At 38.2% G+C, this 23,548-nt stretch overlaps 2 protein-coding genes across 2 annotated transcripts; both read left to right on the plus strand.

Moving 5' to 3' along the window:
* Positions 1 to 11,367: 11,367 nt before the first annotated feature.
* On the plus strand, positions 11,368 to 14,988 carry LOC110928612 (cytochrome b-c1 complex subunit 7-2, mitochondrial). Its single transcript, XM_022171642.2, has 4 exons — positions 11,368 to 11,525; positions 12,491 to 12,648; positions 12,769 to 12,816; positions 14,768 to 14,988. Exons 1-4 carry the CDS (start codon positions 11,426 to 11,428, stop codon positions 14,834 to 14,836), a joined length of 375 nt encoding a protein of 124 aa, XP_022027334.1. The 5' UTR covers positions 11,368 to 11,425; the 3' UTR covers positions 14,837 to 14,988.
* A 6,107-nt stretch (positions 14,989 to 21,095) lies between these two features.
* Positions 21,096 to 21,476, plus strand: LOC110931189. The gene has a single exon (XM_022174594.1). It carries the CDS (start codon positions 21,096 to 21,098, stop codon positions 21,474 to 21,476), a length of 381 nt encoding a protein of 126 aa, XP_022030286.1.
* Positions 21,477 to 23,548: the final 2,072 nt, after the last annotated feature.

Here is a 23,548-nt window from a genome sequence, read left to right on the forward strand (position 1 = left end):
CCAGGCGAGGTTTGACCAATGTAATTGGTACTTTACACCTTCACATCATTACTCGCCTCATGATCAACAGAAACAACAGGATCCTTCTGAGGATTCGCGGTTCGTGGCCGTTACGCCACCGCCACCGCCACCGGTTCAACCAGTAATTCCAGATCCGCCAAGGCGTAGAAGATCAGGAGCACGGATGTCTACCCGAGGAGGGGAATTTCATTTCAGCACCCCTCGCCACTCGAGTGCTAGTCACTTTCCATCAGTACCTGAAGAAGAACCACAATCAGGGGAACCTTCGGGTCACCCTGCAGAGGTGAATTCTGCACCAGTTGCACCACCTCCGCCACCATTCGGATATGACAATCCGATACCAGCGTACGGCGCTTCCACGGCGTACAATCCGTTTGAGAAGCCGACTCACACGCACTACAACTATAACTATGATGCCGATCCATATGTGGTAGCGGCTAATTATAATGCGCTTCATGGAACCTCTTGGAGACCAGATTACTCAGCTCATGGGTATCCAATACCTCCTAGACCTCCGGTTCAGCAACCGTCGCAACAGCCACGTTTTTCTCCACCGGAGCAAGAAGAAATACTCCACCGCTTAAACCGTGTGGAACGATACTTCGAACAAGAACGTAAGAGTAATCGCGGATTTCTCAAAGGCTTAGCAAACCTACTGAAGGGAAGGAAGAAACGAGACCATTAGTCTCCTTATGTAATGTTGTATTTGCAATTTAGTCCCTGCGTGGACATTTATCGTATTTCAGTCCCTACGTGGACTTATCTTTTAGTCCCTACGAGGATATCTATCTTGTATTTGGTCCCTGCGTGGATGTGTTTTTTCTATGAGCCTCTGTGTAGGTATTTATTTATTTATTTAAAAGTCCCGTTTAGGGCAGCGTGTAATCATATTTGATATTTATGGAATGTTATGTTATAAATTTATTCTTGTTATTATTATATATGAAATAAATGAAAAGTCATTCCTTTTAAATTTAAATCTGCCTAAAATAAAGAATCTTAAGAGTGAAACCTAGCCAGGTGTCTTTATAAGATCTGGCCAAGATGGTAAGACCTGATTAAAAGATTCAGATTTCCTGTTAACCTCTGTAATCATGTTAACGTTCATGACAGATGTGATTCGTTAAAATCGCATGCGTCATTCTTATATAAGAATCCTTCTAAGGATTTCAAAGCCCAAATTAATGATTTATAAATCATGGGTTAAATCGTCAATAAAGATGATCAATTATTAAACATCCATTAGTGATGTAGTGCCTACGGGCCAAACTTATTAAACATCCATTAGTGATGTAGTGCCTACGGGCCAAACTTATTAAACATCCATTAGTGATGTAGTGCCTACGGGCCAAACTTATTAAACATCCATTAGTGATGTAGTGCCTACGGGCCATAATTATTGTCATATAAGACAAAAGACAGTGGTGGTCTATGACTCCCTGTCAGAAAGGGTAAAAGGACTACGGTTCAAACCTTCATACCTTGATTCTCTGTAATCTCGGCTAATATTATAAAAATGTCCTCGTGACTAGGCTTTTATGCCACTAACAATATTGTTTGTAATTAGGATAAGTTATATTCAAATCCTAAATAAAAGTGAGTAACAAATTAACCAGATATGGCCTTTGTTTACCATGGTTAATGAATTGCCATAAAAGACAATTCCATAATAAACTCCTAAATAAAATTTTCGTTATCTTCTGTAACAGATTCAAGTTACCATGGCTGATCCTAGTGGAGAAAATAGCCACTCGAAAGAAGACGAATATGATAACGCCCAGGTTCATTTGACGGGCGCAGAACTGAAAGCTCTTGTCGACATTGCTGTTAAGGCAGCCCTGGATCGACAATACGAGGAGTATACTGAATCTCGGAGCAGAACCATATCCAAACCACACTCAAAGCCGAAAACCCACTCAAAATCTCACAGCAAACCACCGTCCAAGCCTAAAAGGGACGATGATAATCACTCGTCCAATGAAAACAGTGTCCGTCAAGAAAGAGTGTATACCGATGCATCTCGCGCCAGAGGCTGCACCTACAAGTACTTTGTATCATGCAAACCCCGAGACTTCACTGGGGAGAAAGGAGCGGTCGATTGTATGACATGGCTTGACGAGATGGACACCGTGGTGGACATCAGCGGCTGTGCAGAAAGAGATGTGGTAAAGTATGTGTCACAATCATTCAAGGGCGAGGCCCTGGCTTGGTGGAGGTCGTTGGTTCAGGCCTCGAGAAAGGTTGTTCTATACAGCATGACATGGGAGGAATTCATTTCTCTCATCAAGGAGAATTACTGCCCTCAACATGAGGTTGAAAAGATTGAGACCGACTTTCTATCGTTGGTTATGACGAACCTTGACTGTCAAGCTTACCTAACGAGCTTCAACACGATGTCCCGGTTGGTTCCGTATCTGGTAACCCCGGAGCCAAAGAGAATCGCTCGTTTCATCGGTGGGTTAGCCCCCGAAATAAAGGCAAGCGTAAAGGCCTCTCGGCCAGCGACCTTTCGATCTGTAGCCGACATATCTTTGTCCCTTACTCTGGATGCGGTCCGACAAAGATCACTGAGGAACAAAGAGGCTGAAAAGAGAAAGCGTGAAGATGATACTTCACGGAGGTCGGGCAAGAAACACCGTGGAAACGGTGATAACAAGAGAGAGTCGGAGTCAAGGAAGGATGGACAACAGTCTGGCGAGAAGCCCAAGTGCAAGAATTGCAAGAGACATCACTTTGGAAAGTGTAGGCTCGAATCAAACTCGCAGACTCAGTCGAAGTCGTATGCTTGCGGGTTGTGCAAGTCCAAGGACCACAAGACCGTGGATTGCAAGAAAATAAAGGATGCAACCTGCTACGGCTGCAGCGAGAAAGGGCACATTAAAAGCAACTGCCCTAAATATGCCAAGAAGCCGGAAGAAGCCAAGAAGACCAATGCAAGAGTCTTCAGGATGGAGGCGAAAGAAGCAGTGCTGGATGATAACGTGATCACAGGTACTTTTCTCGTAAATGATATCTTTGCAAGAGTACTTTTTGATTCGGGCGCTGATAAGTCTTTCGTAGATCATAAATTTTGCAAATTGCTGAATATACCTGTCAAAACCTTAAATGTGAATTACGAGGTAGAGCTAGCAGATGGCACCATAGAAACCGTCTCCACTGTGTTAGATGGATGTGTGATATCCATTAAGAACCACTCTTTTCCTCTATCTCTACTTCCCTTTAAATTGGCCGGTTTTGACCTAGTATTGGGTATGGACTGGTTATCTCACAACCAGGCCCAAATCGTCTGCAACAGAAAGCAAGTGGTGATAAAGACTCCGTATGGTGAATCGCTTACCATTCGGGGAGATACCCAGTACGGATTGCCTGAGCAAGTGACTATGCTCAAGGCTTCAAAATGTCTAAAGAAGGGTTGTGTCATCTATATGGCACAGGTGATTATTGAAGAGCCTAAACCGAAGATAGAAGACATTCCCGTCATTTCGGAATATCCAGAAGTTTTCCCTGAAGATCTACCTGGTTTGCCACCAGATAGGCAAGTGGAATTCAGGATCGATATCATCCCTGGAGCAGCACCTATTGCTAGAGCACCTTACAGGCTAGCACCGACCGAAATGAAGGAGTTAAGGACCCAGCTGGATGAACTGCTAGCTAAAGGTTTCATCAAACCCAGTTCGTCTCCCTGGGGAGCACCTGTCCTGTTTGTTAAGAAGAAGGACGGATCGATGCGTCTGTGCATCGATTATCGCGAGCTTAATAAAGTCACGATAAAGAATAGATATCCCTTGCCGAGGATCGACGATTTGTTTGATCAGTTACAAGGGGCAAGTTATTTTTTGAAGATTGACTTGAGGTCAGGTTACCATCAACTGAAAGTCAGAGATGAAGACGTACATAAAACCGCATTTAGAACTCGTTACGGTCACTACGAGTTCCTAGTGATGCCTTTTGGGCTCACTAAGGCACCGACTGCGTTCATGGATCTCATGAATCGCGTCTGCAAGCCGTACTTAGATAAATTCGTCATCGTTTTCATCGACGACATTCTTATCTACTCTAAGAACCAAGCTGACCATGAGAAACACCTTCGTTGTATTCTCAAACTCCTGCATAATGAGAAACTCTATGCCAAATTCTCCAAGTGCGAATTTTGGCTACGAGAAGTCCAATTTCTAGGACACGTTGTCAGCGAACGTGGTATCCAGGTGGATCCCGCTAAAGTTGAAGCTGTCATGAACTGGCAAGAGCCGAAGACGCCTATAGAGATTCGTAGTTTCCTGGGATTGGCAGGATACTACAGGCGATTCATTGAAAATTTTTCAAGGATTGCTGCGCCCTTAACTTCTTTAACCAAGAAGAAGATAAAGTTTGTTTGGGGCCCTAAGCAGCAAGAATCCTTTGATATTCTGAAGCAAAAGTTGAGCAACGCTCCTGTGCTCACATTACCTGAAGGTACCGAAGAGTTTGTAGTTTACTGCGACGCATCACACACTGGCATGGGATGTGTGCTCATGCAGAAAGGCAAGGTTATTGCCTATGCTTCGAGACAGTTAAAGGTGCACGAGAAGAATTACACCACCCATGACTTGGAGCTGGGTGCCGTTGTGTTCGCACTAAAACTGTGGAGGCATTATCTGTATGGTATCAAGTTTGTGATCTATTCTGATCATAAGAGCCTTCAACATCTGTTTAATCAGAAGGAGCTAAATATGAGGCAACGCCGTTGGATGGAGACTTTAAATGACTATGATTGTGAAATCAGATATCATCCCGGCAAGGCGAATGTAGTCGCTGATGCCCTGAGTAGAAAGGAAAGGGTGAAACCCATCCGAATCAATGCCAAGAGCATTGAAGTGAAGAATAATTTGATTGAAAGGTTGTTAGCTGCACAGTAAGAAGCTATGTTGGAAGCTAACTATCCTAAAGAAAAGCTAGGGGTAACTGAGGAGCAGTTAACTCTTAGCAAGGACGGAATTTTACGATTAAATGGACGAATATGGGTTCCAATTTATGGAGGACTACGAGATGTTATCCTCCAGGAAGCCCATAGTTCCAAATATTCTGTTCACCCGGGAGCTGATAAGATGTATCAGGATTTAAAGGCAAATTACTGGTGGATAGGCTTGAAAAAGTCTGTAGTCGCTCATGTAGCCAAATGCTTGACTTGTACGCAAGTCAAGGCTGAGCATCAAAAGCCATCAGGCTTGCTACAACAGCCTGAACTTCCCGAATGGAAGTGGGAATGTGTAACTATGGATTTTATTACCAAGTTACCCAAGACGAGGAAAGGAAATGACACAATATGGGTTATCGTTGATAGACTGACTAAGTCAGCGCATTTCTTACCCATCAAGGAGACTTATAGCTCTGACATGTTGGCCCAGTTATACGTTGATAAGATTGTAGCCTTGCATGGCATACCTGTGTCTATTATCTCTGACCGGGATACTAGATACACGTCGCATTTCTGGAAAAGTTTCCAGCAATCTTTGGGCACACGTTTGAATTTTAGTACGGCTTACCATCCTCAGACAGACGGTCAGAGTGAGCGTACTATTCAGACGTTGGAAGACATGCTACGTGCATGTGCTATCGATTTGGGTGGTAGTTGGGATAAGAACCTACCATTAATCGAATTCTCCTACAACAATAGCTACCATACCAGCATTAAGGCTGCGCCTTTCGAGGCATTATATGGTAGAAAGTGTAGATCACCTGTTTGTTGGGCGGAAGTTGGAGATGTCTAATTATCAGGACCAGAGATAGTCTTCGAGACGACGGACAAGATTGTCCAGATTCGAGACCGTCTCAAAGCTACCCGAGATAGGCAGAAGAGTTACGCAGATCCAAAGCGTAAAGATTTTCACTTCGAAGTAGGTGAAAAAGTGTTACTTAAAGTATCACCCTGGAAGGGGGTGATGCGTTTCGGCAAGAAAGGCAAACTAAGCCCGAGATACATAGGACCTTTCGAGGTTATCGAACGTGTCGGGTCAGTTGCCTATAAGTTAAACTTACCAGAGGAGCTCAATGGAATTCACAATGTGTTCCACATCTGCAATCTAAAGAAGTGCTTCGCTGATAAATCACTGGTGATACCACATACAGATGTGCATATAGATGAGAGCTTAAAATTTGTGGAAAAACCTTTGTCGATTGAAGATCGACAGGTAAAGAAGCTTCGAAGGAAGCATATACCTATTGTTAAGGTCAAGTGGGATGCCCGTAGAGGTCCCGAATTCACGTGGGAGGTTGAATCCACGATGAAAGAAAAATACCCTTATTTGTTTCAGTAAATCTCGGGTCGAGATTTATTTTAAGGGGGTGAGGATGTAACACCTCGAAATTTTGTGTCCAATAAATAAATGACACGTGTCGCATACGACAAAAGTATTGTAAACCTGGATTTAATTAAAGATATACGGTAGGATTTTCGAATATGTCGACATGTTAATTTTATACCTCTGAGCGACTTCGTCATTTTAAATCCCAAGACCCTAAGCAAAAATTAATAAGCATCTAATATATCTTAATCCGGTAATTACTAATAATAATGGATGCCCAAGTTTACTAATATTGGATCCTAAGAAAATAATACAATTTAAATCTAGGTTCATGTATCCTACCCTTGATCAATCTCTTTACACTGCATAATGGGGTAGACATCTGATCAAGTATGGGTTAAAGGCAAGCCTCAGAAATTATATAATGCAAGTTGACCATTCAATCCTTGAAAGGTTAATTTTTTTTGCCACTGATAAGCGCTTACGGACCGTAAGGGTCCTGCCTTACGGACCGTAAAGGGGTGAAGGGGTAAAAATGTTTCCGCCATAGGCTTACGGACCGCAAGGGCCATGCCATACGGTCCGTAAGCGACGCCCAGCGACAGAAAGTTGGCTGTTGGCTGTTGTAAACGGTAAAACATTAATGTGAGGATCTTTCCAAATATATGGGCGACCCCTAATCATCTCCTAGCACTATGGGACAGTTGTTGATCATCAAGGAGCCCTTGTAGACCTTTGTGTGATGATCTTAATGATCCTCATTGCCTATAAAAGGCCACATTGTGCAACAAGTATTCCTCACACCTTCATCTGTATTTGAGGACCACTTCTGGAGCTCAACTTCCTCTCAAGTGTTCTCTAATCAAGCTTAGGACTTCAGTAAGTGTTCTAATCCTTTCTAAATTGAGTTTAGCTTAGTTATTTAGCTAAAAATCAAACCGTCGTAATTACGGTTTGACTTCGAGATTAGTCAACAATGGCTCAGTCATATCTCGAATTAAAAGTAGTTATAAGTTGGTGTTTATGTGGGTAATAAACCCTTAAAAGGGTTCCCCCTGATCACCACTCTAACTAGGTCAAAAGTCGAGTCAAACGTGTACTTAAAAAGTCAACAGAAAGTTTAAAATGCGATTTATGCAAGATTAACAATGTAGAACACTTATAACCTGTTTAATCATTAATATAACTTGGTAATTAGTGTAAGGACATGTCTAAACATGTTCAGCACGACAATTTACTATAAGGACCCGGTTCGGAACCGAAAGTCACATAGTTTGACTTTCACTTGGACTTTCAGTTCTGACCCGTTATGGTATGTTTCAAAAATACCGTAGAGCCTTATTTGGACCAGATTACATGCTAGTATAACCCTCTGTGATTATACACCTCGGATCATGAGTTATCCAATTAATATGCATGATTCCGTTAAATGCCCATATGTTGACCATTATGCCCTTATTGCCTTAAAACGAGATTTTTGGAAATGTAAAAGAGTAGAAACTTTAATTACTAATATATAGACATGTATGCAAAGTTTTACATCAATTTGAATTTTAGATCAAGAGTTATGCTCATTATCGCAAAATGAATGCTTTATGTTAATAAAATGGCATAATTAGCGTATAGCCTAGTTAAGCCTACTTTTTAGTATCAAACTTAATACCCACTGATGTAATATATTATTTTGGGATTTTTGAATATTTTTAATTAATTTTAGACTGAGCATAACTAGTAGTCGTAGGCTTAATCCGATAATTGTCGGTTTTGCCCTTACGGACCATAAAATGAGTTTTACATATCTAAACAACTTCAAACCTTTTTCTACTAATCACATATGATAAATAGATTATTTTAAGCCTTCTGGAAATATAAAAATATCAGATTTAAGTATAGAACCCGGAAATGGCCTCTAATCGCCTTATTAAGCGTTTTTAACGCAAAGTATGTGACAAAATTATATTGGACATACCCGGGTTGATACCTACTGATATAAGAAGCAAATTATAATATTTTAACAGTAAGCAAAGGTTGATAAACTCAGACTCCAGTTTTGAGCTTTTCGGCTTATGTGAAATTACCAAAATACCCCTACGGGGCCTAGTTGGTGTTTAAACACGTTTCGGGCATAATGAAAGGCATCTTACTGATGTCACAACATAAATGAGGCATAATTAACTTAGGAGACCTGTCTATAGCTCTCATGAATACCCGTCACGCTTATTACGCGTACGGTTCGGGTTATGTAACAAGTTTACATAAATTAGCCGAGACGGGTCAAACCTTAACGGTTTTATCTCAAAATCCAGAATGTGAATAATAAACCCATATTGAACAAGTCTTCAAACTTGTCGGGTCTAAATCACATTCTATCTGGTCTTCGCTTAATCGTGCGTACGAACCGTATCTTTGTAACTAGCCGGTCTAAGCTTAAGCTTAATTAAAGACCCGTTAGGATTCTAATAGGTTATTATAAAACCTTCGTTCCAGATTAGGAGGACCAGTAAAAGCTATCTGCAATTTATTCAATTAAGGAATTTTACTTGCAAAGGTAAATACTTTTAACTTATTTTCCGTTATACGGGCTTGGGTTACGGTATTTAAAATACCGCTTGGTCGGGCAATTGGGCAATTGACCCCAACTCATTAGTAGTTGGGTATTATCAATGTGACCCGTTTAAAAACTTGTTTTGTTGGCTTTACGCCTTTGGGGGCTTAATGACCATGTCCCGGATATCCTTGGCAGCATTTTACGAAATGGCCACGACCTCGACATCCGAGTGTAGGCGTACACCCGACATTATGTCCATGACTATAAAAGTGTAGCCGTTGGTTACCCGCCACGGTTTTATGCTATGTGGTGTGTCTATTAAACTTTAACCCGGCACAACCCGGGCGACCGAACGCATAGTAACATGTAATTCTTTACAAGATTTGATTATAAATTATCCCAAGTTATAAAGAGTTTGTGCCTTGAGCATTTAAACCAATTTTATTAAACATTTTACAAAAGTGTCAGTTGAATGTATTTACCAGTGTAAACTGACGTATTTTCCCCAAAAAGAGTTTGTGCCTTGAGCATATAAACCAATTTTATGCGTAATTGGCTAGGATTTCTCCTTAGCATCATTAGAAGTCTCGCAAGCTTAAGATGCCTGAAGTCTGTTGAACAACACTTTTGTTATTTTTATTGATCCCCTGTGGATTTTATTTCAACAATGGTGATACTTTGATATTACAAATAAAGTTGAAATATATTTATCTTTATGCTTCCGCTGTGCATTCATATATTGTGTGGTTTGACTATATCGTTGCCAACTACGTCACGATAATCCCCCACCGGGCCCACCGGTGAGACACGTGGAAATCGGGGTGTGACATCATGGGTCGAGATACATGGAATCGCGAGACGAGTCTAATGGTTATCATACATATGAAACACTTAACTAATGTTTTATGCTTCCGCTAAATACGATGATTTGTAATTACCGTTTGTAACACTTTATGCTAATGAATGAAAGTTTTATTTAAAATCTTGTATGAGTTCAATGTGATTGGTGGCTAGATCCTGGTACGTCACACGCCTCGTGGGGGTTTCCGCTTGGGGTATTCGTGGGGGTGTGACAGGCGGGCTAATCGGAATAAACCAAGGTCAACCAAGAATAGTAATATTCACATGTATTTTCTTGGTTGTACACTATAACCATGGTTTTCACGAGTGGACTGGACCGCTTGTGCATTACAACCAGGGGCACCGGTCCGGTCAAGCATTATTCACTTGTTTTCTAAAAAAACGACCGGTAAGTGGTGGTATGGTGGTTAAACCGGTGACTCGGTCTGATGTTTTTATGTTTCTTGTTAAAAGCACTAAAAAACTCTCGTCTTTAAAACAAACTTAACAACTCACAAATCACGGTTAACATCTAAAAGACAAAAAACTCGTGTTCTCGATCTTGACCCTAAAACTACTATCACCAATTTCCTTTTTCAGTTGCCGTCACATATCTAATGTTGCTTCTTCAGCGGCATCTGCACACGCTTTCTCAACTCCGACATCCAACTCCAAGGACTCACATTTATCTTGGCTCTCGAGCAAGCAACGTTTCAGTCTACCAATTTCCACATCTTTGCCCGCCAAATATCTTTCTCAAGAAGCTAAACGCTCCATGGTTTCATCCTGTTCAAACAAACTAGCAGTAAGATCCGCAATTTCCTTATCTTTAACATAGAGGCGACTTCGGTTTCAACCTGTTGTTGCTCAGCACGCTCTTGGTGAGACTTGGCTTAATTCAACAAAGTCAGGAGCTCAACCTTCTGTTTCTCCAAAATTTCAGCTTGCGCTTTCAGGTTGGTATTTTCTTCTCACACCTTGTGTAGGATAGCATTGTCTCTTCTGCAAGCTTCAGTCCACCGCTTCTGAAAGCTCTTTCTCGAGAGCTTCAACCATTTTCTTTGCGCCAAGCGCGCCCCACTCTTCGGATTTTTTCTCCTGCTCGAATTTCGTCCGCCCTTCAGCAAACTTAGCTTGCACCACAACAAACCTCTTGTGACCAACTCTTAAATCGAGTCAACCTCTCAATAATAGCCTAGAGGTGTACAAAAAAACCGGTTTTAGAACCGAAACCGGGAAAAAAACCGAAACCAGTTTTTTTTAACCGGTTTTTTATAACCGGACCGGTTTTATAACCGAACCGCCAGTTTGTGACCGGTTACTAATCTTGATCTGAAAAACCGGTTAATAACCGAAACCGGTTTAAAAAAAACGGTTAAAAGCGGAAAAAACAGGTTTTTTTTTGGAAAAACCAGTTAAAAAACGGTTACACCGGTTATTGTTTTGGACTTGAAAAACCGGTTAGTAACCGAAATCGGTTATAAAAAAACCGGTTTTCGTTTTGGGTGAAAAAACCGGTTCGGTTAATAACCGAAACCGGTTTAAAAAAAAAAAAAAAAACGATTTGTACACCTCTAATAATAACCCTAGTTTTTTGACGTTTGACCCAATTACCCGAACGGGTAGATTTGGGCCAAGTTTAAGCCCATTTATGTGAAGGGGGCTTTTCTTCTGTTGTAACTGGCGAATTCTGTGTAGTGCAAACAGATCGGAGAGAAAGCTTCATATCGTTTCAATGGCGACCTCGAAGCTCGTGCGAACTATTTTAGATCCAAACAAGAACTGGTTCGCAGCTCTGCACAAGAAAACTATATCCGATCGCCTCACCAAATACGGTCAGTATCTATACGTACTAATTACCTCTAGGTTTTTGATGTTCTTATTGTTTGCAGTTTTGTTTTTGAACAATTTAGGTCGATTATCTTGTTGAAGCGTACGATTGCGTGTGTCTAGTTATCTGTCATTGATTGTTCTATGAATTCAACGATTATTTGTGCTTACGTCTGTGATTCTATGTGTGTAATTATCTCTAGGTGTTTGATTTCATTATTTTTTGAACATTTCGGTTTATTATCTGTGTAAGCGTACAATTGTGTGTCTAGTTATCTGTCATTGATTGTTCTATAAATTCGTAGGGACGGTAGGGTTGCGCGTTTGAGGAATCATGTATGTGCGATTATCTGTGCATGTATCTGTCTAATTTTCTCTAGGTTTTTGATGTTGTGAATTGTTTGCAGTTTCGCTTTTGAACATTTAGGTTGATTATCTGTTTAAGCGTACGGTTGTGTGTGTCTAGTTATCAGTCATTGATTGTTCTGTGAATTCATAGGGTTACGCGTTTGATGTATCGTGTGTGCGTGATTATCTATGTGTACATCTTGATTATTTGTGTCTAATTGCCTCTAGGTGTTTGATTTTGTGATTTGTTTGGAGTTTCATTTTTGAACATTTAGGTCGATTATCTGTTTAAGCATATGATTGTGTGTGTGTGTCTGTCATTGATTGTTCTATGACTTGGCAGGGTTACGCATTTGAGGTATCATGCATGTGCGATTATCTGTGCGTACACCTTGATTATTCGTGTCTTGTTGCCTCTAGGTGTTTGATTTTGTGAATTGTTTGCAGTTTCATTTCTGAACATTTAGTTGATTATCTGTTTAAGCGTGCAATTGCGTGTCTGTTTATACGTCATTGATTGCTTTATGAATTCGTATGAGCTTGAGAACTTTTGGATGTTGTTCTTAATTTGGTTGTCTGTGAATAATGAGTGTGTTTGTGTGGATTACAATATGAATATTAGGGTTGCGATATGACGATCTGTACGATCCGATGGAGTGTTTGGACATCAAGGAAGCGTTAAATAGGCTGCCTCGTGAGATTGTTGATGCTAGAAACCAACGCCTTTTGCGTGCCATGGATCTCTCTATGAAACACGAATACCTCCCCAAAGATCTGCAGGTCCATCTTCAGTCATATATATGTATATATACTTATATACTTGATTGCACTTAGAGTAATATATTCTTAGCATTGAAACTTGAAATCAGGAATAATATTGTTGGTTTGTTCTTGTTACAGGCGCAACAGACACCATTTAGGAGTTATCTTTCGGACATGCTAGCTCTGGTAAGTTCATAAAGAATTCCTTTTTTGGTTTAGTGACCATGAAATGTTTAATTACACTTTCATCATTGTTTTGAAATCAGCGACATTACCTATTTTTGAATACACAAACGGACAAACGGTATTCAGTCGGTTAACCAGAATGAAATTAATTTGCATTGTACTGAACTAAATCATTCAAATTGATTACAATGTGTTTAGATAATTAGATTAGATTGGTTTGTTTACCACTTATCAATCTTTGTTAGTTATAATCAGCATCATGGTATGAAGCCTTTTCTTGAGAAGAAACCAAAGAAAAAAGAGTAAATAATATTGAATGCTTTAAGATTCGAGAGATAAGTTACTGATTGTATTGTGTTGTGCTTTTGTGCATATCATTTTCCAATTTATTTGTCAATAAGGCCCTTCTAGGTGATTATTTGTCTGCTTAGATATAAATACTAGATGATGAAGCGAAGTGTTGTCTATGCATCTTTGATGCATTTCTTACTCGTAATTTTTTTTATATTTTTCACGGTAGACCAAATTTTGTATTAATGATTTTTGACATATGTTACAAATCCTTTGTTTATGCACCAAAATTTAGACTATGTTCATTTCTATATTTCTCATGGTCCCAGGCTTAGGGGTGTAAAACAAGCCCAGAGGCTCGAGAGCTACTCCGTTATCGGCTTGGTTAAAAGCTTGAACGAGCTCGAGCCTGAAATAGAGCTTGTTTAGTTATCGGGCCCGAGCTCGAGCCTGAAATACAAAGCTCGTTTAGGCTCGCGAGCTGAACAAGCCCAAACAACATTTTTTTATATATAATATAATAATAATGATGATAACATTGGCGAGCCGAGCTTTGGCTCGTTCAAGCGATATTGAAGCGAGATCGAGCCGAGCTTTTAGCTCGTTTGAGGTTGTTCTCACAATTGCTCGAGCCGAGCCGAGCTCGAGCTCGAGCTTTGGGTTTTACTCGCGAGCCGAGCTTGAGCTCAAATAAGTAGGGTCGAACCGAGCTGAGCTTGAGCTCGAGCTTCATAAAAACATGACGAGCTGAGCTCGAGCCCAGTCGAGCTCGGGCTCGGCCCAGCTCATTTACACCCCTAGGGTCAGGCTCTTTGATAAGAACTTAGTGTGTTTTCCTCACTACATAAGTTCATTTTTGTATTTAGAAATCTGGTACCTACAAATAACATGATGCAATTTAGGAAGCAAGGCACAAAGCCAAAAAAGCGCACACCCATGACAAAAAGTGCAATATAGGAAAAATAATAAAATATATATATTTATATAGTGGGCTAAATCATATGGCTTAAAGCTAATAACAATCCACTAAAAACTCAGCCGCATTCATTGTTCATCAATCATCATCTCCAACCAATGGTTAAAATCTGAAAATGAACATGGATCTCACCTCGCCTCGACTAAGCGCCTAGGGCTAGAGGTGTACTTTGTGTGCTTTCGACTGCTATGCTTCTACCACTTGTTGGATCCTTGTTCTTGGTTTAGTTGTACGCATTGTGGGTGCACAACCTGCATGTTGACCACTTGACCATGTGCTCGAGGGGTGACAATGAACACAAATTTTGGTCTTTTCTCCTATTAGGCTGAAGGGGTAAGAATCAATATGAAATCAGTCTTGTGTTTGTAAGAATGAAAGAATTAAGTGAGGTGGCACAAAAAGTTCAATTTCTTCATAGTTTAGATTCACACGAGCCTTGTTAGTAAATTAGTGAACGCAGTTAGTTTCGGTGGTGGATGGATAAATAAAACTGGTTGTGTATAAGTTCTTTATAAATAGTTAGTTCGTCAAATATGATTACAAAGATCATGTTGTATAAATAATAATATAGTTTTATTGAACATGTTGTATGCCGTTTTGTGAATTAAAAATACTATTTGAAACTAATCTATCTGATATTAACCCTTTGAACAGTTAGAAATAAAACAAACTGTTTATTTGCAGGTAAAGAGGGAGAGAGCAGAACGTGAAGCCTTCGGAGCATTGCCTCTCCAACAACGCACAATACCCTAAATCTTTTGCTTTGTGGCAAGGAAAAAGATTTGTCTTATTTTTGTTTTCGATATGGTTGGCATTCATGGTGGGATGCAACAAAACCAGTATCATATTCTTGGTTGTTTTATCTTTCAACTTCAATAAAAAACAGATTAAATACTTTGAAGTCTTAGGTGGTGTTTGTTTTTTGGGCAAAAGCTCTTCTGAGCACTTATGTCTGCGTCGCGCAGACGTTTGGGTCATGCAGCTTGTTTGTTTTCTTGAAGAGCTTCTCACCAAAAACATCTTCCCCACCTCTTCCCCACGCAGACATCAACCCAAGTCTTCAAACCTCTTCTCCCTCCAGTCGACACCACCTCCTCTGCCACCGCCACCACCTCCACCTCCACCTCCGACACCACCTCCTCCGCCGCCCACCTCCACTCCGCCACCACCTCCTCTGCCACCGAAATATCTGTCACACGCACACAACAACACATATCTGCTCCATCTATTTCACCTTCATCTTCAAAACCCTAGCCATTAAAAACTTACCTCTACAGATTTCTTTAAAATTGCTCTCAGTCATCTCCGACACCACACACCAAATATCTGTCACACGCACACAACAACACATATCTGCTCCATCTATTTCGCCATCCTTCGGTGGTCGCACATCAAACCCACACCCACACTTCCCTGTTGCATCCCTCAAACGAACGGTCGGCCACCACCGGTTGGTGGTGGCGTATAGCGGCGATGGATCGGAGAGAGGAAGAGAAAGGGGCCAGAGAAGAGAGAGAGCCGGCGGCAGCTGTGGGTTTCGACGGGGAGCTAGGCGGTGATGGCAGGTGGACGGTGGAGGAGGTGGTGGTGGCGGAGGTGGACGGTGGAGGAGGTTGTGGCGGATGGTTGTGGTGGTGGTGGTGGTAAATGAAAGCAGAGAGAGAGAGAGAGGTTTGCTGTTGTGTTGTGTGTGTTTGTGAGAAGAACCAGGTTTTTGTAGAAGTAAAAAAAACAAGCAGTCTTCTCATTGCAGACTGCAGATCTTTGGTCCACCTCTTCTCCTGTAGATGTCTGCAGATGTGGTCCGCAGACTGCAGACATTTTACCTCTTCAAAAACAAACAGCACCTTATAGATTTATAATGTTTCTGTTCACCAGATTTTGATTCTGAAAAGGTAGTTTATGTTCTTGTCTCAGCAGTTGAATCATAAAACTGGAATACATTGCAAAGTTGAATTATGTAACTTAAAACTTTGAAGTGATTTTAGTAATACACTTCTAGAACTTGATTGCTAAAATAGGTTTATAGTCTATTGGTCCTTGGTGAGTGCGGCACACACCTTTTTGTTCGTTTTGGAGTCGAAAAGGTGGATAACGTGAAAATAGAGAATGCTCCAGCGTTTTATAGATCTTTAATAATTTCCGGTCAAGTTCGACCCAAAGCTTTATTTCTGTCATGGTTAATGTGATTTTTCCCTTTACATTGCGATTGTGAGCCTATGTCGATCATTCTATCGTTTTTAGCATAACATTCACTAATATTAACACGCATTACAAAAACGAATATAATTGTCTTGTCTATATGCTTAACTTTTTTCACTCGAAAGAATATTACAATACACAAATATAATGTTCGGTGGCTCATTTGTTTCCAAAACATGATGTTCATGTCAAATATGAGATTCGTCCGCTTTCTTATTTTGTTTGAATACCACAAAAGAAACATCGCGGCAATTCCATATCGCGTGTTCCTTCAAAAGGACCACACCAAGTTGTATTGTATACACGGTTCGAAAGTTCAATTGAAAACATGTGCATATGAGGTCGAAACAAGACAACTCAAAAGTTGTCGTCCTTTCTACATGTCTCTTGTCTCTATATATTAGCATTTTGAAATTTATTTGTTGATTTTGAAATAAGATATTGACTTTTGTTTAATATGTGAAAATAAAAATAGAGAATATTCGCAAAAGACGGCATCCATTTTTTTTTCTATGAAGATATTTGTATGAAAGAGCCATACAACACGAACACTTTTTAGGGTTTTTACTTTGATTAATTTTGAATCCTCTCGATTTCATAGTGAAAATGAAAAGGTTAAATTAAAAAAGTAACTCGAGTAACTTGAGAGAAAAGCGGTTTTCAGACATGAAAACTCAACTGCACAATCATTGCTTTCTAAACCTAGTAGAATTTTAGGTCTACTCAAATTGAAAAAAAAATAACGAAGTTTAAAACGATGACCTATTCTATTTTTAGTGTGGACAAAAAGGGTTGACAAATGGCGTTGTGTTGGCGGGTTGAATCGATGAACCCATACACGGGTTATGTCAAATATATCAATCTTAGTTCAGACACATTTAACATCGTGCAACCCGAATACTTTCAGGTTACGCTGACCATTAAAATCACCTTTCTTTTTTCTTTTCATTTTACTTTTAGATGTTTAAAAACTAGACAAGTTATTGAGTCGACACTTGAATTCATCAGTTGAAGATAATTTCATTTCATGAAGATAATATTATAAAATAATAAAAATAAACAAAGGTTATGAAAGGTAAATGATACCTAAAAAATATGGATAGGATTGAGGACGTCCACATTGACTTTAGAAAAAGCTGACTCCTCACGCTAGAAAAAAAAAAAAAAAAAAAAAAAAAAACTTTACGACTTCATGTAGTTATTATGAAATTAGCCTACTAACATCCGCGGTAGCGGGGTTTTTGACGTTTTTTCCTAAAAAAACGCCTAAACACGTCTTGGGACTGCCCTCGGGACGTTTTCTTGAATAAATGGGTGGGACGTCCTATTTTAAACGTCTGCACTTTATTTTTTGACCAATAAGACCGTTGCCAACGGTCAAAAGTAACAGATAGATTATATATATTTTATATTTCACTGTATCCTTACCTTACACCCCATTTTATACAAACCAAAACCATAAACCTACACATACAACCACAAACCATTTCTAGTATGCTTAAAGTTATATATGTTTGTTACATGCATTCATTTTTTAGGCAAATGGAAACTACTACCTGCACGGATACTATTTGTGCGATAGAATTTATCCTAGGTATTCGATTGTTGTGAAGACGTTTAGGGAGCCGTACGATGAAAAAAGAGCTCAATTTAAAAAAGTTCAAGAGTCTTCGCGGAAGGACATTGAGAGATCCTTTGGGGTTCTTCAACAACGGTGACATTATTTGATAAATCCTTGTCGTGCATGAATCAAAGAAAAAATGAGAAATGTTATGTACGCTTGTATAACATGCATAATACGATATTTGAAGACGAAGGAAAAACAATATGCCAAAACTATGTACCGGAAGCTGTTCAGGAATATCCCCAAGCAACAATGGAAGACAGAGTGAAGAATGCACATGAAATGCGGTCTGAAGCCACACATACTGCATTAACGGTTGAATTGGTTCAACACGCATGGTCGGTTCGGTATATTCCAAACGAGGGTGAAGAAGAAGCGGATGACGAGGAAGACCAAGATGACGAGAATGGCGAAAGCGATGACGAAAATTAAGACGAGTAGTATTATGTGTTTGTGTTTTATTATTTATGTAATTTTTATTTAATTAATAAGATATTATTAGTTTTAATTTGAAAAAATAATAATTGGGTAATGATTGGTTGGGGAATTATGGGGCATTATACCACTACATATGTTTTAAGATAATGTCCAATAATGCCCACATGCTGACTGGACCATCACATGACACAAAACGCCCAAGGGTGGGGTAATTATCTTCCCTCCCACTACACATGGTCTAAGACTTCAACGTGTGGCAACGTTATGGTGGCGTGGAGATTTTCATTATGTCGATAAGACGCTCCGTGTTATGGTGTGGTGGTGGCGTTAAGGGGAGGGCTTGGAGAATTCCACCGGTGTGGAGGGGAGAAGGTGGGTGATATGATGGCTCTTGATTAGTGAATTTTAGGTTGGTTTTAGTTGGTTGTTGTTTAATTTATTTTTTTAATAACGTCACTTTCAAGTCTCTTCCATCCCAGATTTTTTTACCACGTCTCCTGCTGACGTGGTTGTTATATGAATATCTATCCACACTGTAGAATCTAATAAACAATAATCATAATCAGAAAATCCAAAAATTTCAGCTAATCTTAATCTATCCAAAAATCCGTGTCTTATTTCATCCCAAAATATGAATGATATTGAGAAGAGTGAAATATATAAATTTAGTTATTATATAAATATATATTTTATATATATCTAATTATTATTACTAAAGTAATAAATAAATATAAATTATTTGCTTAAAAGTGTCATTTATAGTGAGTGATTGTTATCACTTTAATTTGGTATGGATACTTCATGTTAGGGTAATATTGTTTATATTAAAATTTATATTTATCACGTGCAATATCAAGAATATCTCAAATTTTGTTATTATGTTGTTCTTTGAACACAATCAATCTTATCATTCAACCCGTGTAACACATGTGACTACAAACTAGTAAATAATAAAACACGAACACAAACACAAACAATGAACCCCCCTCCCTCCCTCCTAAAAAAACCTAACCCCACCCTCTAAAAACCTAAACCTCCCACCTAAACTAAATGATAAAAACTAAACCCCAAAATTAAATGTTAAAAATATTATAAATATTTAAAAAAAAATCCATCAAAAAGTGACTTTTTATTAATAAAAAAATTATTAATAAAAATCATGATTTTAATGTGAACATTTTTTTATTTTTTTGTTTGTTTTTAAGTTTTTTTAGGTAGTTTTGTTTGTGTTCAAATTAGTTCTCAGATTCTCTACTTAAATGCATGTTGAAAAGCTACTCAGAAACGAAGCTCAACTTATAGAAATTATCACAAGCGAAGCTCAACTTATAGAAATTAAGCTTGAAACAAGTTAATTAAGCGCTTGAACCCAAACTCTATACAAATTAAACGAGTTAATTAGACCTAGACTAGGCTACTACACCCTTACTTTAACTTGAAACGAATTTAATTAAATTTCTAGAAGAATATATTGAAATTAAAAGAAACTAGAATTACGACCCGCCGTATTGCGGCGGGGATTCTTTAGTTATAACCATGGTTGTAGAAATCGCTAGTCGCTAGTTGGTCGGTGAGGTGGGGACTAGCGATTAATCGGGATTAACCGGGGATTAATCGGATATAATCGGGATTAATTGTAATTAATCGAAAATTAATCGAGATTAATCGGTGATTAATCGGGGATTAATCGGTGCCTAGTCGGGATTTTTACAACCATGGTTATAACTAAGTCGATTTAGGACGCACACGTTATGTTGAACCTGTCAAACGGGAAAAAATAGACGATGTAAAAACGTTCACCCACACACGCATGTTGCATCGTGTTAACTCGCAAAATTTAGAACGAAACGTAAAAACGTTAAACCAAAGACGCACGTTGCGATGTGTTAAGTCACAAAATTTAGAACGAAGCATAAAGCGAAAAATTTGTAGAAAATGAAAATTATAAAGGACCAAAGTTGAAAGTAAAAAAAGTTGTGAGGATAGATTTGTAAAAGATAAAAAGTTTTGTGTTAAAAGTAAAAAAAAACAAATAATTCTGGGTTAAAAGTAATTTATGAAATACTTTTGGGTGAATAGTAAAAAAATCAAGTTTTTTTTTTTTTTTTTTGTAAAACCCCAAAGCGAAGGTTACAACAACCATATGCATAACCATTTTTTCTTTGGAAAACCCTCAAAGCCAAGATTACAACACATAAGTAAAAAAAATTAAAATGGTTAAATCGCAAAAGATGGAAACTTTTGAATTAGAAATAAAAAATCAAGTTAATGAAAGGGGTTAAAATGTATAAGATGGGAACTTTTAAATTAGAAGTGAAAAATCAAATTAATCAAAGGGGTTAAATTACCAAAGATTAAAACTTTAAACTCAAATTGTCAAAGATTAAAACTTTAAAGTTAAAAGGAAAACAAAGATTAAAACTTTAAACTTAACTTGCCAAAGCTTGAAACTTTAGGGTTAGAAATGAAAAATTCAATTTTTTTTTGAAAAACTCCCCAAGCCAATTTTACAACTACAATATGCATAAAGTTGTTGGTTATTAATAAGGTTTTAATTTTAATAAATATTAAGTAAAATAAAAGAAAAAGAAAAAGAAAAAGCGAGTAGGGCCCCACACGTGACGACGCATCAAGACAAAACCGACACGTGTCCGGTTTCCCTATATAACAACCACTCCTCAACGTCAGCTGAATATCAACCCCCAAATCTCCATTGAAAAAATAGCCACTTTCTCTCTCTAAACAACAATGGCAGCCAATATCATACCACCAATTCAGCTACACTCCACCGTCCGTACCACCGCCGGCCACCACTCATCCGACTCACAACCGAAAACCAACAACTGGTGGACCCCACTCTTCGGCTGGTCTTCCGAACCGGACTACATCAACACCGACAAAAACCGGACGAACAATTCTACTTTATCAGCGAAATCTAGCGCCAATTCTGGTTCCGATCTGGATCAGAGACCGATTAAATCTCGAATATCGCCGGTGAATTTTACTGACGAGAAGGCGCGGAAGCTCCGAATGTTGACGAGTGAAACGGAGTCGTTTCATGATGCGATGTATCACTCCGCTATTGCTTCTCGTTTTGCTTCTGATTTCTCCGATCGGTTTGATGCTTGATCTCCGGTGACCGGTTTCCGGCGAGTATATGAAAAGTATAAGTGGGATAATTAAAGTTGATGATACATGTAATGTTTTTTTTTATATATTGACATGTAATGGTTTTTATGGTAGTTTGAATAAATTGTACATAGATAAAGTGTTGGTTCACTTAATTAGGTAACTTTATGCAATATTAACCTAAGTTTTTATCTCACTTAATATTAAGTTTAGCTAAATGTCATTTTATTTTGCCAGTTTAGTTCAAAAAGGTTTCACCGTTGTCGTTTTAATCCACTGGGTTAACTTAATCCATTTTTTTCTGTTAACGAAAAGGGTAATTCGGTCATTTTATATGGCCGAATTGCCATTCTAGTTAACAAAATTGCATATAAAATGACAGAATTACCATTCTCGTTAATAGAAAAAATGAATGAAGTTAACCCAGTGGATTAAAATGGCAATGGTGAAACCCTTTTGTACTCAGATATAAAAAATGAAACCTTTGGACTAAACTGTCAAAATGCCCAGATCACACGAAATAAAATGGCATTTAACTAATTAAGTTATTAACCAAGTTTTTGAGATAAAGTCACTTGGTTTTTTTTTCGTCAATCAAGGAGTGGTGTATGTAACCTAAAAATTCAATGACGGATCTAATCCAAAATTTCAAAGGCGTCCATTTTTTTGGAAGCAGGGGTATCTTTTATATAAAACCGGTAATTCTTTTTTTTACACTACGACAATGGTACAAAGATGTGGTTGTTGGTAGCACGCCATTAGCTCCGCCATGCAATCAAGTAAAGGATATTTAGTCTAGCAAAAAATAAAAAAAAAAATTGTTGTATTAAGGAGTTTAACAAGGTGTTGTCAGTGGATATTGATGTAAAATTTAGAGTAGATTTAGTTGATGTTTGAGTTTGCTATTCTAAAAAAATTAAGAGGTGTTGAAAATGTGTTTTCTTTAGATGGTATTTGATTTAGCCATTGAGAAAAATACGAATGAGGCAAATGAAGTTTCTTACTATTATAATTTTATCTAAATTTTTGTTTTCAAATACGAGTTTACGACATATTAATTATTATGATAAATTAGATACATATTATCGTCGTTAGAAAATGTGTGAAATATCTAAAATATGTAAATTTCCATAGTTCATGGGTTGGGTTTATTTCAGAACTCTAATTAAATACAGAACTTTCAGAACTCTAAATAAACAATTATATATATAAATATATATATATATATATATATATATATATATATATATATATATATATATATATATATATATATATATATATATATATACAGGGGACCGCTAGAATGAGAACCACCTCGAGTTGTAAGAACCGCGAGAATTACACCCCACGGAGGGGCGTTCGGCGCGATTTTTTTTACATGTAGATGTGTGCATTATAAACACGGCCGTAAAAAATCACGGCGAACGCCCCTCCGTGGGGTGTAGTTTTTTACACCTCAAGTTTGGTGTTTTTTAATTTTTTTTTCTTTTTTCTTTTTTTTTCACCAAACTTGAGGTGTAAAAAACTACACCCCACGGAGGGGCGTTCGCCGTGATTTTTTACGGCCGTGTTTATAATGCACACATCTACTTGTAAAAAAAAAATCGCGGCGAACGCCCCTCCGTGGGGTGTAGTTCTCGCGGTTCTTACAACTCGAGGTGGTTCTCATTCTAGCGGCTCCCTATATATATATATATATATATATATATATATATATATATATAGGGTATTTGTATCATTTATTATATGTATTTTTATGATTACATACATGTTAAAAGTAGTTTACATATATGTAATAGCCAAATTATATATATGTGTTATAACTAATTACATATATGTAAAAAAACTAGTTTACATATGTGTAATCATAAAATTACACATAAAAAATGATAAAGTTGCTCTTAACATGTATGTAATGATAAATATACATATAATAAATGATAAAATTATTTAAAATATAAAAATATACAAATAAAAAGATTGTTTATTAGAAGTTTTGTATGTTCTGTAAATATTTAGGGTTCTGAAATGATTTTCACTCCATAATTCATTGCATACAAAATACATAC

The sequence above is a fragment of the Helianthus annuus genome, chromosome 3 (genome assembly GCF_002127325.2).
Source record: "Helianthus annuus cultivar XRQ/B chromosome 3, HanXRQr2.0-SUNRISE, whole genome shotgun sequence".
Taxonomy (NCBI): Eukaryota; Viridiplantae; Streptophyta; class Magnoliopsida; order Asterales; family Asteraceae; genus Helianthus; species Helianthus annuus.